The sequence below is a fragment of the Amphichorda felina genome, assembly GCF_050947745.1.
Source record: "Amphichorda felina strain 45539 chromosome Unknown scaffold_5, whole genome shotgun sequence".
Lineage (NCBI taxonomy): Eukaryota > Fungi > Ascomycota > Sordariomycetes > Hypocreales > Bionectriaceae > Amphichorda > Amphichorda felina.
In genome coordinates this window covers 1,822,420-1,842,115 of record NW_028145045.1, presented here as the reverse complement: position 1 = coordinate 1,842,115, position 19,696 = coordinate 1,822,420, and the positions used below count along the sequence as shown (strand labels likewise).

The 19,696-nt window shown below is 56.3% G+C and overlaps 10 protein-coding genes across 10 annotated transcripts; 5 read left to right on the top strand and 5 right to left on the bottom strand.

Annotated features, from left to right (window-relative positions):
* Positions 1–2,193: 2,193 nt before the first annotated feature.
* ACO1O0_005432 (type II pantothenate kinase) lies at positions 2,194–3,785 on the bottom strand (the record flags this gene model as incomplete). The annotated part of the gene is made up of 2 exons (XM_083194854.1): positions 2,194–3,050; positions 3,110–3,785. 2 exons carry the CDS (start codon positions 3,783–3,785, stop codon positions 2,194–2,196), a joined length of 1,533 nt encoding a protein of 510 aa, XP_083049767.1.
* Positions 3,786–4,466: 681 nt separating this feature from the next.
* ACO1O0_005431 (uncharacterized protein) lies at positions 4,467–5,587 on the bottom strand (the record flags this gene model as incomplete). Its single annotated transcript, XM_083194853.1, has 3 exons — positions 4,467–5,032; positions 5,086–5,512; positions 5,564–5,587. The coding sequence occupies 3 exons, from the start codon at positions 5,585–5,587 to the stop codon at positions 4,467–4,469; spliced, it is 1,017 nt and encodes a 338-aa protein (XP_083049766.1).
* A 1,582-nt stretch (positions 5,588–7,169) lies between these two features.
* Positions 7,170–7,819, top strand: AHP1_2 (Redoxin; the record flags this gene model as incomplete). The annotated part of the gene is made up of 2 exons (XM_083194852.1): positions 7,170–7,574; positions 7,646–7,819. 2 exons carry the CDS (start codon positions 7,170–7,172, stop codon positions 7,817–7,819), a joined length of 579 nt encoding a protein of 192 aa, XP_083049765.1.
* A 317-nt stretch (positions 7,820–8,136) lies between these two features.
* RPL24 (60S ribosomal protein eL24) lies at positions 8,137–8,982 on the bottom strand (the record flags this gene model as incomplete). The annotated part of the gene is made up of 3 exons (XM_083194851.1): positions 8,137–8,424; positions 8,597–8,740; positions 8,932–8,982. 3 exons carry the CDS (start codon positions 8,980–8,982, stop codon positions 8,137–8,139), a joined length of 483 nt encoding a protein of 160 aa, XP_083049764.1.
* Positions 8,983–9,943: 961 nt separating this feature from the next.
* On the top strand, positions 9,944–10,723 carry ACO1O0_005428 (tRNA-specific adenosine deaminase; the record flags this gene model as incomplete). The annotated part of the gene is made up of 1 exon (XM_083194850.1): positions 9,944–10,723. One exon carries the CDS (start codon positions 9,944–9,946, stop codon positions 10,721–10,723), a length of 780 nt encoding a protein of 259 aa, XP_083049763.1.
* Positions 10,724–11,031: 308 nt separating this feature from the next.
* Positions 11,032–11,681, bottom strand: EGD1 (NAC domain-containing protein; the record flags this gene model as incomplete). The annotated part of the gene is made up of 3 exons (XM_083194849.1): positions 11,032–11,264; positions 11,325–11,490; positions 11,574–11,681. 3 exons carry the CDS (start codon positions 11,679–11,681, stop codon positions 11,032–11,034), a joined length of 507 nt encoding a protein of 168 aa, XP_083049762.1.
* Positions 11,682–12,347: 666 nt separating this feature from the next.
* On the bottom strand, positions 12,348–12,768 carry cbp4 (CBP4-domain-containing protein; the record flags this gene model as incomplete). The annotated part of the gene is made up of 2 exons (XM_083194848.1): positions 12,348–12,556; positions 12,612–12,768. The coding sequence occupies 2 exons, from the start codon at positions 12,766–12,768 to the stop codon at positions 12,348–12,350; spliced, it is 366 nt and encodes a 121-aa protein (XP_083049761.1).
* Positions 12,769–13,905: 1,137 nt separating this feature from the next.
* Positions 13,906–15,459, top strand: FUM1 (fumarase FUM1; the record flags this gene model as incomplete). Its single annotated transcript, XM_083194847.1, has 3 exons — positions 13,906–14,107; positions 14,170–15,193; positions 15,270–15,459. The coding sequence occupies 3 exons, from the start codon at positions 13,906–13,908 to the stop codon at positions 15,457–15,459; spliced, it is 1,416 nt and encodes a 471-aa protein (XP_083049760.1).
* Positions 15,460–16,819: 1,360 nt separating this feature from the next.
* ACO1O0_005424 (uncharacterized protein) lies at positions 16,820–17,093 on the top strand (the record flags this gene model as incomplete). The annotated part of the gene is made up of 2 exons (XM_083194846.1): positions 16,820–17,020; positions 17,073–17,093. 2 exons carry the CDS (start codon positions 16,820–16,822, stop codon positions 17,091–17,093), a joined length of 222 nt encoding a protein of 73 aa, XP_083049759.1.
* Positions 17,094–17,516: 423 nt separating this feature from the next.
* On the top strand, positions 17,517–19,471 carry ACO1O0_005423 (tetratricopeptide repeat protein; the record flags this gene model as incomplete). Its single annotated transcript, XM_083194845.1, has 3 exons — positions 17,517–17,654; positions 17,681–19,268; positions 19,338–19,471. The coding sequence occupies 3 exons, from the start codon at positions 17,517–17,519 to the stop codon at positions 19,469–19,471; spliced, it is 1,860 nt and encodes a 619-aa protein (XP_083049758.1).
* Between the last annotated feature and the right edge of the window lie 225 nt (positions 19,472–19,696).

The following is a 19,696-nucleotide window of genomic DNA, read 5'->3' as shown; positions in this document are numbered from 1 at the left end:
GCCTGGGTGAACAGAGACCCGTCTCTGCTCAAGCGGTGTGGAGATCACGACCCTGGGCTTCCCACACTTGCCGACGCTCACGGAGTCATCGCACGGGACGGCTGGGCGCCAGTCATACAACCATCATGCGGGTCAACGGAAGGCGACGGGGCACCCCTTGTTCCATATCACCGAGGCGAGCGAGTCTGGGTCGAACGGAACCTGAGCCCGACAGATACAGGGGAGTCGATCCCGGTCATAAGCATCGACACCCTCGAATTCTTCAGGATACCCTCGAAGTACATCTGCTTCGTCCCCCAGCTAGTCAAGGTCGACCAACGAGGAAAAGACTACTTTGCGACACCGGCTGGTCCCGCTCACGATATCACACGCGACGGTCGGCGATGCCAAGCCCAGGCATTTTTCAAGTGGCCAGCTGGACGGCCGCAAGAGACGACATGCGAATGGGATGGCTGGGATCCTGGTACCGGGGAAACCGGCCCAGTGTCAAGGAGGCTCGATGCTTACCGTCCTATAAGCGACGTGCATCAGCGACGTCAGCTATTTCGACAGCAATGGGCCGTTTTGAGCGAGGACCTGGCAGCAGCGGCCGATGATAGCGATGATTCCGATGATTGCGACCTAGTTGCGGGAGGTGGGAGTCAATTTGAGTCACTACCAGGGCAACTGGCGGTCGAGTCGGCCGGACGTGGCCCAGTCAACGTACGCACTCCCCCTCCTCCCGCCCGAGCCATCAGCTCGTGGCGAAAAACCTCAATGGGCTGACAATAAACACAGAAGGAAAACTGCTGCAACTTGGCCCCCGGCTGTGACGTGACCCGGTGGCAGGTTCAGGTTGCGCCAGACCAAGTGGCGGGGATGGAAAACTTGCCACATTACCACGTCCAGAGCACCGATGTCAGGCACTGCTCCGCCGGCAGGAAGCACAGACATCATTGTGTCCTCTGGAATGGCAGGACTCGGTGCGTATTGGATGGAAGGTCTGTGGAGCACAGTTGCTGTGTGCCCCTAGCAGAAGTATTGGGCCCGAGGACCCCGGGGGAGGCGAAGACGGCATCGCAATTCCCACCCCGAATCGGCGAGCTATTACTCGATCCGGAAGACCCAAGCTACGTTGCGGTCAGCGAATTCGATGGGCTGAGTCTCGAAGAATACGAAGGCCCGGGTGCGCCGTCGACAACACACCTTGCCATGTATCAAAAGCAGAAAAGGGCGGCCCAGCTACATCTTGAGCGCCAAAGGCGACAATATCAATTGAAGTTGCGGATGCAGCATAAAAAAGGTCAGCAGACTGCTCCGTCTGAGCCGACATCCGTTTACCAGGGACAGCCGCGCCCACAGAACCAGCAACATGACGGTCGTTTTGATCTCATGACCACCACCGCGCCCGTTGATCCGTCACTCAACACCATGGTGCCGAGCTCGCCATGCTCTGTGCAGACAAGGGCTCGAGGTTACGGGGGTATGTTTTCTCTCTATCTTTCTTTTCATCTGCCCTGGCATGCTTGCGCTCCGTCTAACAGGTTACCCTAGAATTCATCTCTGCGACGAACCCTTCTTCCACTTGTGCAAAGTGCTCCCACTCCCCGCCGTCGTCGACCTCTATGGTAGTGATCGACCTCACAATCAGCGACTGCAACCCTTGTACGAATGAATTCGGGACGAATACCATTCCACAGCTCGAGTGCTAGATGAGGAGCCGTTTGCAATGCCGCTAGCTAGCTGTGGTCGACTACATTAGCTGCTACAGGAGTGAGCTCCTCGCTACCCCTTTGTGCCCCATGTAGGACGAAATTTCGCACGAGGTATACGCAGCTTGGGTACTGCTAGTAATTAGGAGGATTAAAGAAGGAAATTAGACTAGGGGATACTGCCTCATCTTTAGATGTTTGCTGGGGATTCACATGCATCACAGCACTGGAGTTAAAAGGGGACTCGGGGTATTTTTTTGCTCAGCCAGGGGTTCAAGCTTATTACCTATCCAAGAAAAAATGATAGTCGAGGCTAGAGGCTCGCTCGGTCCGCTATATACAACCATATTCTTGCGCCTAGTAGTGATGCATCTTCATCGCTATATACAAACATGCTTTTTTCGCTCAGTGGTGCATGCCTTGCCTACCTGTTTTCCCGCATGACGGAACATCCCTGTGTATCTTATTCAAACATTTCTTCGTCCCCTCATCTCCCTCGTCCTCACCTGCTGTTGTTCTCCTGCTCGTTCCCCTTCTCCGTACCCGCCTTCAAACCCACCGCCGCCTCCATGGCCTCCAGGCTTGCCCTCCGCCCCCAGTTCCGGGGCTGTCTCTTGAGGAACGCGCCCACGGAGCCGAGGTAGCCCTCGTGGCGCAGGAAGAAAGCCTGCTTCTCGCCCTTGCTCCAGAACTTGATGGCGTAGCTGAGCGTATTCATAGTTTGGCGGTGTCCGCGGATGAAGGACCCACCGAAGTAGATGTCGGAGAGGTTGTGGATCTGAGACTGGAGGTAGGCGATCTGGCCAATGTTATTGGAGATGGCGTAGAGGAGGGAGCGGGAGATATCGGAGGAGGAAAAGGGGGCGCTGGATGGCGTGGGGTGCGCTTCCGTGTGTGGCTGCTGCGGTTGCGACGACGAGACGGGGCCATCTCTAGATCCAGAGCCCATATCTTCGGCCATGGATTCGGCCTCGTGCTTCATGCGGAAGACCTTGCCGAAGGAGGAAGCGATGGTGGTGCTCTTGAGGCCAATCTTGCCGTAGTCTGTCCCGTAGATGTCACCGACGAGCATGTCAACCTTAGTGTTGTCGCCGTGCTCAGCCAGGTTAAGCATATCGTCAAAGGACCGGGCGCCTGTCAGGAGGGACAGCAGCCCCCAGAGGGTTCCTCCTCCGAGCGAGGTCCCCCCAACACGCTGGTAGGAGCGCGGCCCTGTCACCTTGAGCATGGAGACGCCAGAGCCAATGTTGACGAGGAGGTACGGGTATATGGGTTCTGGTGGAGTCACAAAGTGCATGGGGTCGGTCTCGGAGTAGGTGAAGACCTCGCGGGGAATCTCGGTGATGAAGAAGTCGAGACCTATGAGCCAGACAGTTAGTCGCGTTCCACACAGTTCAACGATGCTGATTTTCGCCCACCAATTATGAGACACTCCATCTCGTCCTCTCTAAGAACATCGACACCCAGCGCATCCCGGATCTTGTCGTAGAACTTGTAGGCACCTCCGCCGGTGGCCATGACGCAGAGCTCGCCGGGGCGCGAGCCATTGAGGGCGAGCTGCTTGTCGCACAAGTTCTTCATGAGCTCGACGCAGTCATCTATACGGTCCGTCTCGAAGTTCTGGAAGTTGAGGCGGCCACCAGGGTCGGTGGAGTCGACTTCGCGGGAAAAGTATACGAGCTTGATGAGGGAACCGCCAATCTGATTAAGCAGGTCAATCAGTATAATGGATGCGAGTGTGGGCAGGGACTTGGAACGCACGTCAACGGCAATGTGACTAACTACAGCCGTGTGGTTCGGCAAGCGGATATCGCTCGTCTCGTGGAGCGAGGGACTGGCACGGCCGGTGCCGAGGTCGGTGCCACCAGCGGGGGTGGAGGTGTCGGGGTCGACAATGAAGGCACCCGTGACATTGATCTTGACACTTCCCGGCCGGGTGATGGTGTTGTCAATCTCCTCGGTGGAAGTCATGGTTCGCGGCCTCCGTTGGCGGGGAGACTCCGGGTCGTGGTCGACGACAGCGCTGTTGCTGTCCTTGTTGCGCACGTTATTGTCATGATGGTGACTGTGCTCGTCGCTGGCAGAGGTCGCCATGTCGACCAGCCGGTATCGCCACACTGGCGCAGTGAAAATATGATGTCGGGGCGAGGAATGGTATCGGCTCGAGAGGACTGCTGAGCGATTGGGTCCTATATATTCTCATGGGCGGTGTCTGGTTGATCATCAGTAGTTGGGGAAGGACAAAGGTCTCGTACCCCACAATGTCCGAGATAAACGATAACGCCGAATCGTCGATAGCCGTGGAAATCATGGAGGGGCACCTCCAATTTTTTGGTTTATCGATAGGTGTTTGGTGGGGGGTCTGACGGAGACGCAGCCACGTTCCCAGCCGCCGCTTCGCCCCTTCCAAGTCTAAACCTAAACCCTGGTCTTTTCTCCGATGCTGTTGGGCTTGAGGCAGGTACCAGGCACGGCGGTTCAAAGATGACAGCGGAAGGAAAGGAAAACATATTCAACCCACTGCTGTTTTCAGCGTCAAAGGCTGATCAACACGCCACGTCACCTCTGATCTCCCGCTGTCTCACTTGGTAACCCATCTACGTCATCTTCAGACGTCTCCATCAATTACTCATGGATAATGAATCGCACAGGGACATCTTTACAAAATGTGAAGGGGACATGACGCGTATAAACATCAGGAGTGGGACAGAGGTACAGTAGATCATGCAACTCATATATATCTAATTGCGATATGGTACCGCCACGTATACACACTCAGATGTGGAACTTGACCACCTGCCGGCACTTTGCCTTGCCGGCCTTCATATCGTCTACCATCTGCGGGAGTTCCTCTAGCTTTCTAAACTCGACGGCAGGCTGGATCCCGTGCTTGGCGGTGAACTCAACAGCCTTGGGCATCCGCTGCGGGATGCTGGTGCTGTCGGCCTTGATACGGTACCGCCCCGTCGTCAGGTCAAACGTCGACACTTGGATGTCCTTGGGCGCAATTCCGATAACCATGAGTAGCCCGCCCGTGCGCAGCAAATCGGGTGCCGATGTGTAGGCGGACTGTGCCGCTGCGAAGATGGCAGCCGCGTGGGCGCCCTTGCCGGTGATCTTCTTGATCTCTTCGGCAAAGTTAGGGATCGTCCTGGAGTTGACGACGGCGTCGGCGCCGAGCTCCTTGGCTGACTCGAGGACGTCGTCGCTGATGTCGATCCCTACGACCTTGAACCCCATGGCCTTGGCGTACTGCGTGGCGTACTGGCCGAGGCCACCGCAGCCCACGACAGCGAGCCACTGGCCGGGCTTCAGCTCACAACTGTCGACCGCGTGGAAGGCTTCAGTTGTGTTAGCAGGCTGTTCTACTCCTCCACGGGACCCGGGGGCTTACCGGTGATGCCAGCGCAGAAGAGGGGAGCGCTGCGGTCCATGTTGAGCTCCTTGGGCAGGATGATGGCGTTGCGGTAGTCGACTATGCAATACTCCTGGAAGAAGCCATCAACGACAAATCCTTGGAGGAGCGGCTGATTTGTCTCGCATCGTATGTTGTGCACCTGGCAGCCATCGCACTCGAAGCAGCATCCAAGGAAGTAGTTCCAGCCGATGGGATCACCGACTTTGAAGCCCTTTCCCTCAGCGGAAGGGTGGATCTTGTCGATGTAGCCCACACCCTCGTGGCCTATCGTGACGGTGGATTCTGGGCGGAGCTCAACCATGAGATCAGAGTGGCACAGTGACGCAGCGTGCGTCTTAACCAAGAACTGATTCTCGCCCGGCTCGGGGACGGGAATGTCGTTTATGACGACCTTCTTTAGTTTCTGAGGCGAGGGATGTCAGCAGGGCTCTTGGGGCCTAGGCGGCGGACTCACGCCATCCCACTGTCCAGCCTTCATCTTGATCAGTATGTAAGTATGAAGTGTTCAGGAGTGTCTCTGGTTGCGGGTCTAGGAGTCAAGGAGTGTAATCGAGTTGAACTAAGATAGAACGAGACACCCGCGAGAGGGCCCTCTTTTAAAGGACAAGGCGAACTAGGAGAGGAAAACGTTACGCCTTATAAAAGCGGCTGGCTCCTCCGGTTAAGCGACCTAGCTGGCTAAGGGGTGTGGTATAACGCTGGTGAAAAAGCAACACCCGCTCCTATTCCGTGCCACATAGTACCTAGCTAACAGACCGCCCATTCTGCCGATGACCAGGTGCCTCTTGTTGCAGAGCTAACAAAGAAATGGTATCAAAGATCATTTTATCCATCTCTAATATTCTGCTAGTGTTCTTGGAACAGAGAGTTCATCTCCTGAATAGTCGGATTATCCGGGGATATATCAGTTGGCTGATATTGTACGATTTTGTCTACCCTGTCGATTGCCCTTAACCCGCGTCAGTGCAAAACACGGCTCGGAGGGCTGAGCGGTGGCATTCTCAGGTGACAAGGGGGGATAATAGTACCTACCAACGTTCGAAAGCGCGTGCGCCCTCATCGCTAGGTATTATCACGGTGTCATGTCCAACGTATCAGACACCAAAGGGCTGCACTCCCACGAGTCAGGAGGACCGGCCCCAGGGGAGGGGCATAGGCCCGGATGTTCAAATCCGGGGAGTCGGGGAGCTGGTTGGAGAAGACGATGGGCCATATTGCGGGAAGTCGGTCGGGACCTTAGCAACTTATGACCCTGGCAGTTTGGTGGGGAACTTTTAATGTCTTGCGACGGCCCTTGTCTCGATCTCGCTTCTCGACACGGCGTCTCAAGCCCTCACTTTCAGCTCTACACCCCCGCATCATTCACCTGTGGACGGAATCACTTTCCCTGGTCACCACCATTGGCATCCACCAGACAGCCAAGGCACCCACAGACAGTTACGGACGTCATAGATGGACGAGCTGCTCCTCTGTTTGAAAAGCAGCCCGCTTTCCTGGGACACTCTCAATCTGATTGAATCCAGATCTACCTCGGTATTTCTGGCGAGCACTTACAAACCACCGCTAGCCTCTAGGCCTGCCAAGACGGTGTCTGCGTTTCTACCACGGGGCCCGCAGATCATCAACACGTGGAAAGTTCCTTATCAATCTGCGACATTGTGCGAACCATGGAAAATCAGTGTTCCATTCCAATACCATGGGCACTTGATACTTGTAGTACGTGTAAGATAGAATTCGGAAGGTACTCGTTAGTCTCGCTGTTCTGTTCTATGAGTGGGCCTCTCGCTTTTCACGCAGCGTTGCAGTCCGTTCCGTCCTTCGGAGGGCACCACACACACAGTCCCTACCACCCGTGGGCCGTTCCTACCTAACCTCATCCCCTCCCATATCACGCAACCGCTGGCTTTTCCCGCTCGAAAAAAAAAGCTGAGGCAATACCACTCTCCCAATCTTGTCTTCGACTGCTCCCCCAACACGTCACCAGCTGATCCGACTCTCCCCTGAGCTACTTACCCTCAGAACCCTCCTCTACGCAGAACCCCGCTTCACAGACCCCCACCATGACTGAGCTCAAGGTCGGAGATAGCTTCCCTGAGGGCGTTGCTTTCAGCTACGCCCCCATCACGCCGGAGAACAGCGAGATCACCTCCTGCGGTATTCCCCAGAAGTTTGACGCCAGCGAGGGTAAGCCACCTAATAGTCCCATCTCCTTCCCTAACCTCCACCTCGTCATTGGCCGCACAAGGGACTCACATCCAGCAGAGTTCAAGAAGAAGAAGGTCGTCCTCGTCTCCGTCCCCGGCGCCTTCACCCCCACCTGCTCTGTCTCCCATATCCCCTCGTACATCCAGAACGCCGACAAGCTCAAGGCCCAGGGTGTCGACCAGATTGTTGTCATTGCTTTCAACGACGCCTGGGTCATGTCCGCTTGGGGCAAGGCCAACGGCATCAAGGACGACTTCATTGTGAGTCTTTCTCTTCTCTCGCCTCATGGTAATGATACGCGTACCAGATTGGCTAACTCCTGCTGCCCCAGATCTTTGCCTGTGACACAGACGCCAAGTTCAGCAAGAGCATCGGTTGGACCGCCGGAGAGCGGACCGCCCGCTATGCCATTGTCATCGACCACGGCAAGGTTACCTACGCCGCCAAGGAGGAGGGGCGTGGCATTGAGAAGTCTGGTGCCGAGGCTGTCCTCGCCAAGCTGTAAACGTGGACGCCACTGGAATAGATGAACCGTATTAAGCAGTATAGATATTGAAAGATCAGAAGCTTTGGCTGCCCCATACCCAACCAGAGCACCCCTGAGTGGCCCATATCACGTTCACAGCATTGATCTTGGTTGACCTTGCACAGGTATGTCATTTGCTCAACTACCAATGCACCCTATTGCATTCCATGCACCCGAGATTTGTAGTAGAAGAACCGGCCGGAAAGACACACAAGAACCATGGACTCCCGTCCTCCCAAGTTTTCTCGTTTCCTCCCCCATCCACGCCGCCAAACCAACAACCTCGCCGTCCCCGTTTAGCGGGTACGGGCGGCAGGCTTGGGGGCCGCGCCCTTGGCGCCCTGCTTGCTGACACCCCGCACAGTCTGGCCCTTGGAGGCAGAGGCGGCGTTCTTAGCCTTCTCGGCCTTCTTGGCAGCCTGGGTGGCGGCCTTCTTCTCCTTGCTCTCCTTGATAGCCTGGAGGCGGGCGGCCGAGCGGACCTCGGGGCGCTGCGCGCGCTTCTCCTTAATCACATCGAGGGAAGCACCAACGATAGCACGCTGGGCCTTGACGGTGCGGCGAGTGCGCTTCTTGGCGACCTCCTGTAGGAATTTGTCAGTCTCACTGCTGCTTTCTCTCTATTCGGTTCCCTGCTGCTCCCAGCGCTGCTCCCAGTGGCCTCACTCCACCTCAACGCTGTCGTCACCTAATCGCATTGTGGGGAGGGGCCAACGGGGCGGCCTTCGTCGAGCTCGGGAATTGAATCGTTCGTACCTCAGAGATACCCTTGCGGTGCTGGCGGCGGAAAAGGACGGTCCAGGCGATGCGGCGGGGATTCTTGCGCTGGAGGAAGAGCGACTCGGACTTGCCGTTCTGGAAGCGGAAGACCTTGCTGTCGCCACGGACGTAGATCTTACCCTGTATTCAAAAAGAAAGAGCATGTCAGCCGTCTGTGCCTGGTTTCCAAAGTTCTTTGTGTGTGTGATGGTGATGCCCTTATGTCGCTCCCGGGCCATGTCTTCCCAAGATGACAGGCATCCCACTTATCGCCAACGGAACTCGGAATCGGGGATCGCAAGGGAAGGAACGCGACGGGGAGAAGAGCGTACCTTGCCAGGGTAGATCCGCTGGCCGGAGAACGAGTCGTCGTAGGTTCTCATCTTGTCGCTGGTTTATCGGATTCGAGGCGACAAGGCGGTTGTGGTGTGGACCGTGGAATTGGGCGATGGGCGAGAAGTTAGCAGTGTCGTCGTGATACGCTCAAATTTCTCGAATTGGTGGTGTGCGGGAATGACTAAGCGACCTAGGGCAACCTGTCGCCAAGAGTTGGCGCAGCTCGTTTCACGTGATCAGTCGCACTCCCGCCCCATTAACCTTCCCTCCCCCGTGATTGGCCGGCCCATCGTCTAAGTGCCAACACTGAACAACCAGGGCGCAGCGACCTTGCCTTTGAGTGGTGCTGGGCAGTTAAATCTTCGGGCTTCTGATCTACATATTCAACCCCAAGCTGTGCAATAGTCCGAGACTGTCGCCATGCCACGGGATAGACTTCTCAATGACACCAAGGGCTGATCTCATTGCCCACGCCGTCTTGACTGAGTTCAATCGCCTCCCCGCCAAATGCAAGCCACGTCTTCGTGATAATGGGCTTCACGAATGGATTCCTCTAAGCGGCATTGTCGCAGAGAGTAGTGATGGAAATCTTCATTGCCTAGCAATAGCGTAAGAGTAGCACCACATCAGTGTCCCCGATTGTCTATGTTCTAACTCTCTGGCAGCACAGGGATGAAATGCCTTCCGGCGTCAAAAATTCCTGCTTCTAATGGGATCATTTTACATGACTGGCATGCCGAAATCTTAGCCATTCGCTGTTTCAATCGCTATCTGCTAGATGATTGCCGCCGTCTTTTGACAGTCGGCGGCGATTCCGACATCCTGGAGCTTAATAAACAGACTCCGGTGGACCATGCAACGGGAACAGCGTCCCGTCCATTCAGGATCAAGAGCGGTATCAGACTTCACATGTACTGCTCCGAAGCTCCTTGTAAGCCTGTCCACTCGATGGCGGTGAGAATATGTGCTCACAAATTCCCAGGTGGAGACGCAAGCATGGAACTCACCATGACCGCCCAGAATGATGCCAAGGCATGGGAAGATCCTGCTCCCACAGTCGGAGCAGAATCGACAGACCAGTCTCTGGTCGGGCGCGAATTCTTCTCACGGCTCGGTGTGGTCCGCCGTAAGCCAGGCCGTCGAGATTCGCCGCCGACGCTATCCAAATCATGCTCGGATAAGCTGGCGCTTAAGCAGTGCACCTCGCTTTTGTCGAGTATCCCATCGCTATTTGTCGACCCCCAGAACGCGTACATTGATACTCTCATTGTGCCTGCGTCGCAGTATTCCGAAGTTGGCTACGAGCGCTCGTTTTCCTCCCATGGCCGCCTCAAGTGTCTGGAGGGCCGGTCTTGGTCAGAAGGCTACTCGTTTAGACCATTTGGGATCGAGACCACAGCTATCGACTTCGCCTTTTCGAAGAAGAAGGTCGCAGAGCGCTGGACCAAAATATCTCCCAGCACTGTCGGTGCTGCATGGTCAAGCGCGGGATTTGAGGAGACCATTGTCGGAGGCGTCTTGCAGGGGAGGAAACAATCGGAGGTCAGGGGAGCAAGTCAGACATCTCGAAGGCAAATGTGGATGGCGGCAAGGAACCTGGCAGGTGAGCTCGACGATGGACATTTGGACATTCAATCAGCCCTTGCAAGGAAATCTTATGCAGATATCAAGAAGTGTATTCTTCTTTCGGCCAGAAGCAAGGTCACTGCAAGCGCTCGGAACGAGGCCTTGAGCGGGTGGATACAGAACCAGGGGGACTCGGACTTCCACATTGACGTGGAGTTGTAGTTCTTTCATAACATCATGCGAGATTGGTATTTCTCTAGATGCTGATGGGACTCGTACAAATACGACAAACCAAGCCAGCCCGAATTGCGTCAGCTTTTTCCCGCCGTGACCCAACTTCGTAAGCCATGACCATTGCTTTGACTCCGAGTAAACCTTTGGTAAACCTTAGGAACGAGATAAGGATTTTGATTCCGGGTTCTCGCAAGGAGCAACCTCACCGAGGCAATGCGGACGATCGTCCCTACCGCCTCGGCTCAAATAGATACCCTTCATTCCCCCGCCCCGCCTCCGTCTAGCTTTGAGGGAGTTTATTCGACCTTGCTCTCAAAGTTCTCGCCCTCCACAAGATCGGGGATCTCGCCATCGTCCTCATCCTCCTTCTCACCCTTCTGCATGTTCTGGTAGCTCTCAGCGAGCTTGCGGAGGGAGGCCAGGGAGTCGGGGCCGAGCTGGTTAAGGATACCGGGGACGAGCTCGGTGAGCTCCTTGTCCTCACCGTTGCCGTAGATGGCAAAGGTGTTGTGGGGGACAGCGGCGTGGACTGTGTCTCATGTTAGCATCTGAGGTTAAGGGAAGTATTCATGGTCGTCATGAAGCATACCCTTGGGGGCAGCAAAGTGGATGACGTTGCCATCCGACTTGAACATGTTGACCTCCTCAATGGCCTGGATGGGCTGGGTGCCGAGCTTCTTCAGGGACTGCTGAAGCTTCTTGTCATCAGCGCCGGAGCGGGCAGGCGCACGCTTGACCTTTCTCCGGGGGGTACCCTTTCCACTATTGAGTCAATTGGCGTCAGCGGTCGATTCGATTCGATGGTTCATCGGCAATATGCCGGGTGTTGAAAACTTACCCTAATCATCAAATTAGCATAATGGCAAGCTACAGAATCAAAGGAACCGGACATACCGATACGGGCTCCCTGGCCGAGCTTCTTGAGGCGCTCCTGGACGTCCGCCATGTTGGGCTAGATGTGGTGGATTGAGGTTGCGGGGGTCGGACAAAAACTAGCAGAGCATCCTGTCAGCTGGCGGAGCTTCGCTGGAGGCATTCGCTGGGGATATGATGCCCCTAGGAATCGCAGGACGCATCAATGCCGCTGGAGGAACATACCGGTAGATCAGGGTCGCTTACAGAGCAAATGTCGCCGTCAGCTGATGCAGTCGGTGATGGTAGTTCAGAGGAGATTTTGTGCGTGCCAAGAGTTTGGGTTCCGGAATTTGTGTTTGCCCGCCCGGTGCACCCTGTCGGTCTCAGACGTGGGGTAGGTACGCCTGGGCTCGGCAGCATCAGGATCCAACCGCGCAATCGGCATTACAGAAACTGTTTATTATACCAACCCCGTTACGATGCTTTAAAAGGCAATATTATAACACATTATAGTTATCTCAGTCAAATGAGCTGTGGTTCGAATTCGTTTCCAATTCTTCAGTTTTCTGTATGTCACTCGAAAGAGTGCAGCGTGCTTCATGATGAGTAAAGTTGTCCCAAATCTGTTGTACAAGGCCAATAGACACCGTGAACACCTAAAAATGGTATATGTTCCCCCAATAGATCACATCCTGATACATATAGTACACCAGCCGCCGCTCGAAGACGGCGGACCAAGTTACAGGAAGCGCAAGTTTCACTTCCAGCCTAGCCAGCTTAACCACCCTCCCTGTTGTTTCCCGCTGTCTGAACCTGTGTGCTGGGTAATCATGTTCGCGTTTCCGTCCAGACCAGCCTCCTTCCTCATCTCCTGCCGGCGCGCTTCGGCTTCCTTGTCCTTGGTCTTGGCAGCCTCGATAGCTCTCCTCCTTTGCTTCTCTTCCTCTTCTTGGGCGACGATCCAGACTAGCAGAATATCAGTAATTGTAATCTCCTTAATATGGGACATTGAGAGCCATACTTGGCTTATCCGACTTTGAGTATTCCTTCAGCTTCGTCACAAACTCGTCAAACTCCTGCTCGCGCGCGGCCTTGCCCTCGATGCTCCTTCGTCGCAGGTCGGGATTGTACTTCGCGCGAATCTCTTCTTCAGATGGGGACACCCAGGCTGTGAACATCGGTCCACCGACGCCGAATACTAAACCGCTATACCTCTGGTGTCAGCTGGGGGTTCCCGCGAACTACGAACTGGACCTTGGGGTGGGAGGAAGATTCTAGAGAACTAACGCGATGGTGACTTTTGTCCATAGCCTCCAATTGATGGGTTTCTTCGGCATGCTTGCGAGGTTTCTGGCGCAAATAAGGCGCCTTCTGTCAAGCGGCTGTCGTGGGTAGCGTTTCGAGTTGTTCGCGATGCTCTAGATAACGTCCTGCACGATCTGCATCTCTCACTGGAGACGCTTCCGTCATCGATTTAGGCAAGCGGTCAAAGCTCTCTGGATGAGCTGTGGCTTGAGTGGCATCTTGCGCCACAAGTCCAAACTACCTATTCAGTTTAGCGCATTTGCTTCCCAAACTCTACATTTCAAACCGGATTGTTAGTAATTACACATTGGTAAAAGGAAATCTACGGCTATACAAGATCTCCAAATCTATACAATACAAATTACTTACATTGTTTACTTATCAATACCGTGATTTTTTGGGGGATTTGGATATAATAGAGGGGCTTTTTTCCACGGAACTCGAATCGGACACAATCATACTTCCGAAATAGGAAGTCGACAGCACGTGACCTCATTCTTGACAGATCAATTGAGGACCCAATCTTATCAACCAATCATATAAAGCCCTCTCCTACCCGGTTTTTTCCTCGACCCGGCGGCCACGGCTGTTAAACAGTGATTCCCAGCGGTATTATTTTGACATTTTTTCCTTTGGGCCGTGCGGGTAACGTCTAGTCTCTGGTCTAATAATTGGGAGGTCTCAGAGTGTCAATTGGGGCTTCATCTTCTCAACTACTACTCGAATCCGACAAAGGTAGAGTTTTGCCAGCGCCAGCCACACGTGAACAGTGCATCATGCTTCGATCATCCGCGGCAAGAGCGGGAGCCCCAGGCTCCAGCGTTATGAACTCGTGGCGGACAGCTGCGTTGCCGAGGACGACCGCAGTTGCAGTTGCGGCGCGCACATGTCAGCGACAGCAGCTCCAACAACAACGCTCGATCGTCACATCGACCTCGACCCCGCATAGCAGACTCCCCTCCTCCATCCGATCCAACTCGTACCGCAGCTTCCACAGCTCCGCCTCCAACATGGCTGCCAACACCCGAACTGAGAGCGATGCCTTTGGCGAGATCCAGGTCCCTGGTGACAAGTACTGGGGCGCCCAGACCCAGCGGTCGCTCACCAACTTCGACATCAACCAGCCTCAGGACCGCATGCCCCCGCCTATTGTCAAGGCCTTTGGTATCCTCAAGGGCGCTGCTGCCACCGTCAACATGCGCTATGGCCTGGGTACGTGACCTACATCGCCTAAAGCCTCCCACGATGTCTCCGACATCGCTAACATCATGCAGACCCCAAGGTCGGTCAGGCCATCCAGCAGGCCGCCAAGGAGGTTGCTGATGGCAAGCTCATGGACCACTTCCCTCTTGTCGTCTGGCAGACCGGCTCCGGCACCCAATCCAACATGAACGCGAACGAAGTCATCTCCAACCGCGCCATTGAGATCCTCGGCGGCCAGATGGGCAGCAAGAAGCCCGTCCACCCCAACGACCACGTGAATCGCAGCGCTTCTTCCAACGATACCTTCCCGACCGTCATGCACATTGCCGCTGTCCTCGAGCTCGAGAGCGACCTGCTCCCCGCCCTGCACAGCCTGCGCAAGGCCCTCCAGGCCAAGGTCGACGAGTTCGAGGCCAAGAAGATCATCAAGATCGGCCGCACCCATCTCCAGGACGCCACGCCCCTCACCCTGGCTCAGGAGTTCTCCGGATACGTCGCGCAGCTCGACTTCAGCATCAAGCGCGTCGAGTCGTCCCTGCCTGACCTGCGCCTGCTGGCCCAGGGCGGCACCGCCGTCGGCACTGGTATCAACACCTTCCAGGGCTTCGCTGAGGGCATCGCCGAGGAGGTGACCAAGATGACGGGCACCGAGTTCAAGACGGCCCCCAACAAGTTCGAGGCGCTGGCCGCTCACGACGCCATCGTCCAGGCCCACGGCAGCCTCAACACCCTCGCCACGTCTCTGACTAAGGTGGCCCAGGATATCCGCTACCTGGGCAGCGGGCCCCGCTGCGGCCTGGGCGAACTCCGTCTGCCGGAGAACGAGCCCGGTAGCAGCATCATGCCCGGCAAGGTCAACCCCACTCAGTGCGAGGCTCTGACCATGGTGTGCGCGCAGGTCATGGGCAACAACGTAGCCACGACGATTGGTGGCATGAACGGCCAGTTCGAGCTCAACGTTTACAAGCCCCTGGTGATCCGCAACCTGCTCCACAGCTCGCGCCTGCTGGCTGATGGTATGCGGTCGTTTGAGAAGAACCTGGTTGCTGGTCTGGAGGCCAACGAGGAGAAGATTTCTAGCATTATGAAGGAGTCGTAAGTTGCCCCACACTAAGTCTCCCCCTTTATGATTATCATCATCTTTATCTACCAGAAAGCTAACATGCCCCAGTCTGATGCTGGTGACGTGCCTGAACCCCAAGATTGGCTACGACATGGCCAGCAAGGTGGCTAAGAACGCCCACAAGAAGGGTCTGACGCTCAAGCAGAGCGCCATGGAGCTCCAGGCGCTGAGCGAGGAGGACTTTGACACGCTGGTGAAGCCGGAGCTAATGGTCGGCCCCAGCCCTTACAAGGGTTGATTGCGCTGAGAAGGGGCGGTCCCGCAGCTTGCAAGAGGAGGCGTGCGGGACGTGTAACAGTTATTCAGTTGGATCCTGGAGCCAACACAGCCTAGCATAAAGCATCTGTAACCTATATTATTAGACTTGATACGTTATTACTCCGCCCCTGGTCAAGCAGTGACGATATGTGTGTTGGGCGGAAGTAGCCGCGTGATGCATTAACCTGGAACATGCACAAGTAGGCGATGCTTACTAAGGCATCTATTGGCCGAGGAGTTGGAGACTCAGGGTGCCCCTCCTCTGATTGGCCACTGCCCCGCTAGCTGCCGGAAGTCTCATGCCAGGCACGGTGAGCAGCGAGGCACCTGAGGCCTGCTGGAGGGCCACTTCGGTCACAAGAGGGCCCATCCAGGACGAGCCAAACGCCTAGTCTATCTCCTACCTCGCCTCAATGCTGCTATCCTGACGCCGGGCTTGTTTGCCTTCTTGCCGCCTGGCGCTCCCGCGACCAACCGCCAGCTAGCAAACAATACAGGCACGGTTTCTTCCTGCCGCAGCGTCTCCGGCGGCTCCGGAACTCCTATCCCTAGGTAGAGGGAGATCGTGCCGTGTCACACTTGATACCGTGTAAGCTGCTCCAGTACCCCGTACTTCCTCCACCAGAACCCACAAAGGGCTGTTCCCTTCTCCCTGCTTCCAACTCAAGCCCTTCTCCCGCGGCAAGCGTCGAGTTGGCGCATTCTGCCTCCTTTCAAACGTTGCCCTCGTCACGCCCGCTGACTTGATCAAGGCACAACCTGCGACTGGCGGTTCCTTAGCCCACGGTAGCGTCAGGACCTATCGTTTGCGATTCCAGGTAGCACCCCCGGCGCTTCACGGTGTACCCCAAATCGGCTCCAGCGACTCGGTCCCGTAGAAGCGGCTGTTTTCGAAACTGCGACCGGCACTCACCCAGGGTTTGGCGATCTGTGGCCTCGTCATGCGACCGTAGCGATTCGCAACGCACCACAATCCTCGACGCCCCTGTGCCTACGTAGCGTCGCACCCGACACGCCATCCACCGAGACATGAGAGACTTGTCGCCAATTCCCTGCGCCGAACTCAACGCTTCATATCCGCTCCTACCGACTTGAATTCAGGTTTCCGTCGAGCTGCCGCAGAGTTTCTGCCATGGCGTATCCCGGAGGATACGGAGGTGAACCCCATTATGGTGCTCCTCCAGGCCGGGGAGCGCCTCGACGAGAGGGCCATGGGGCTCCGCCGCCGCCGCAGCAGCGGCAGCAGCAGCAGTACAACACATATGGAGAGAATTACGCATATGACGACTATAATAATAGTAATCCAGGATATGGCCAGAACTATAGGAACCCCTATCAAAATGCAGATTATCCTCGAGGTCAGCAACCACCACAAGCTCAATATGATCCCTACGGTCCGCCTCCGGGGAGAGGAGGCCCGTCGCCGCCGGGGGCTTCGCGTGGTGGTCAATACCCACCTGGAGGCCGAGGGGGCCCGGGACCTGGACCTGGAAGAGGCGGCGGACGTCCCCCTTTACATATCAACAACTCGGAACCAAGCGGTAGGTATCAGCTCTGGCTATTTTTCATGCTTTATACTGACACCATTCACAGCTAGTCGCCCTCCACATATGAATGATGCGCCTCTAAGTCCCCGAGACCCTCGCTACGGAGACCCTTATGGACGAAGAGGAGATATGGACCAGCAGATCGCAGACCAGATGTCAGGGATGGATCTAAACGGCCAAGGAAGGGGCCCGCCGCCGGCCCAGCATCAGGGGTACGGGGACCCCAGATATGGCCACCCGCAGCGACCAGGTCCGGGGGGTTATGGGGGATATGATGATGGATATGGCCAGGCGCCGGCGCCGCAGCAGCCGAGTCACGAATTTGCGCCCGTGGGACGGAGCATGACCATGCCAAATAACCCTGGGGCACTACGGGACATGCACCCGCCCCAGCGGACGAATACTACGATACCATACCAAGACCCTGCTGGACGGGGTATGTCACAGCGACCATCATCAGCGACAGAGCTACAACGCGGATATCCTAACAATGACCCAGGGCACGGGTACAACGCTTATGGAAGTGGTTATGACGGAGGGCAAGGATATGGGCAACAACAGGGGGGTTCTCACGATGGAAATTATGACAACTACTATGATGATGGACGCGGGGGGTATCAAGACCAGGGTAATCGTCCCAGGGAGGCAAGCCAGGCAAGCCTTCCCAACTTTGACATGATTCCGCCCAACAACCGGGACTCCTTCGAGCAGACCTTGCGACCAGGAGCAGAGCAGCCGCAGCCCGGTGCTCATCAGATGGCGCAGCTGAATCATGCCAAATCGCAGCCAAATCTACACCAACCCCAAGCTGCCGTCTTCGAGATGGCGGGGGACATCCCTGATATGCCCCCCATGCCACCGGCCAACGCCGCCGCACAGAGACATAACCAAGGGTACGGTCCGTCGGGCCATGAACGGATGCCGCTTCGAGGCCCAAGCGCGCCGCCGGGGCCGACCAACCTACCCGGACCTAGTCCCATGGGCCCTCAGCCAGCAAGATCAGACCCAGCCATCCGTCCCTCGACGGGGCAGAACCCTGACGCCCTACCGTCACATCCGACACCGGTGCGGGCGGGACTCATGGAAAATTCTGTGGTGAACTTGAATTCCAAGCCGCCTCCGGTCCGCAACTACGGAGGCGTTCCACAGGCGCCGCCACAGCCGCAGGCGGCGCAGCGCTCCATGCAACAGCAATCGCTTCCCCAGACTCGTGTAGTGCCACAGAAGCCGCCCGAGATGCCGGTAACACCGCAGGAGCTGGAACACCTGAGGCAGGTCATCAAGAACAACCCCAATGACCAGGCCTCGGCGCTTCGCCTAGCAAAGCGGCTCATCGAGGCAGCGGATGTACTGCTCGGCAACATCCCAGATCCCAAAGCCCGAGGCAGGGCCCGGGAGCGCTATGTCATGGACGCGCACAAGATCCTGAAGAAGCTGTGCAATTCCCAGAATATGGAGGCCATGTTTGCGATGGCGGACAGCCTGGGGCGCGGCCTATTTGGCGGGGATTCGGATACCAAGGAAGCCTTCACACTGTACCAATCGGCGGCCAAGATGGGCCATGCGGCATCAGCGTACCGCACGGCAGTGTGCTGCGAAATTGGTCAGGACGAAGGTGGTGGCACACGCAAAGACCCCATGAAGGCGATCCAGTGGTACAAGCGTGCCGCGTCGCTCGGTGACACCCCGGCGATGTACAAGATGGGGATGATCATGCTTAAGGGCCTGCTAGGTCAGCATAGAAATCCGCGGGAGGCTGTCGGATGGCTCAAGCGAGCAGCCGAGAGAGCAGATACCGAGAATCCCCATGCCTTGCATGAGCTGGGTCTCCTGTATGAATCGGCACAGCCCAACGACAGCATCATCCGGGATGAGCAGTACGCTCTAAGCCTGTTCCATCAGGCGGCAGAACTGGGGTACAAGTTCTCCCAGTTCCGCCTTGGCTGCGCGTACGAGTACGGGCTGATGGGATGCCCAATCGACCCGAGGATGTCCATCATGTGGTACTCCAAGGCTGCGCAGCGGGAGGAACACCAATCCGAGCTGGCGCTGAGTGGTTGGTACCTCACGGGCAGCCCAGGGGTGCTCAAGCAGAGCGACCAGGAGGCGTACCTCTGGGCGCGCAAGGCAGCGGTGGCAGGGCTTGCCAAGGCTGAGTACGCCATGGGTTACTTCACCGAGACTGGCATAGGCGTGCCGCCCAATCTCGACGACGCGAAACGATGGTATTGGCGTGCAGCTGGTGAGTTACCCATGACGATACGATTCACCTGCTGTTTGCCCGACTTCAGAAACTAACTCGATGTAATAGCGCAAGACTTCCCTAAAGCTCGTGAGCGGCTGGAGGATCTGAAGCGAGGCAGAGGTAATCCCAATGTGCCTCGGCCACGGGAGCGCATCTCGCGAAGTGGGAAACAGCAGGAAGGAGAGTGCAGTGTCATGTAGACGGTACGATGTAATGCTGTACGAGTGAGCGTAGCATTTGAAGCTTTCAAAGGGGACGGTCGCCGGTCTGGAGTTTCAAAGGCTCCATCATGTCCATAAAGGTTGACAATTCGGTGTCGGGGGGGAATCCAAAAAGCATATAGGTACGGATACTAAGTAGCCATTCATACTACGAGTACATAGGTACCTTGAGACGGAATGGGTTGAGATGAAATGGCATGGCCG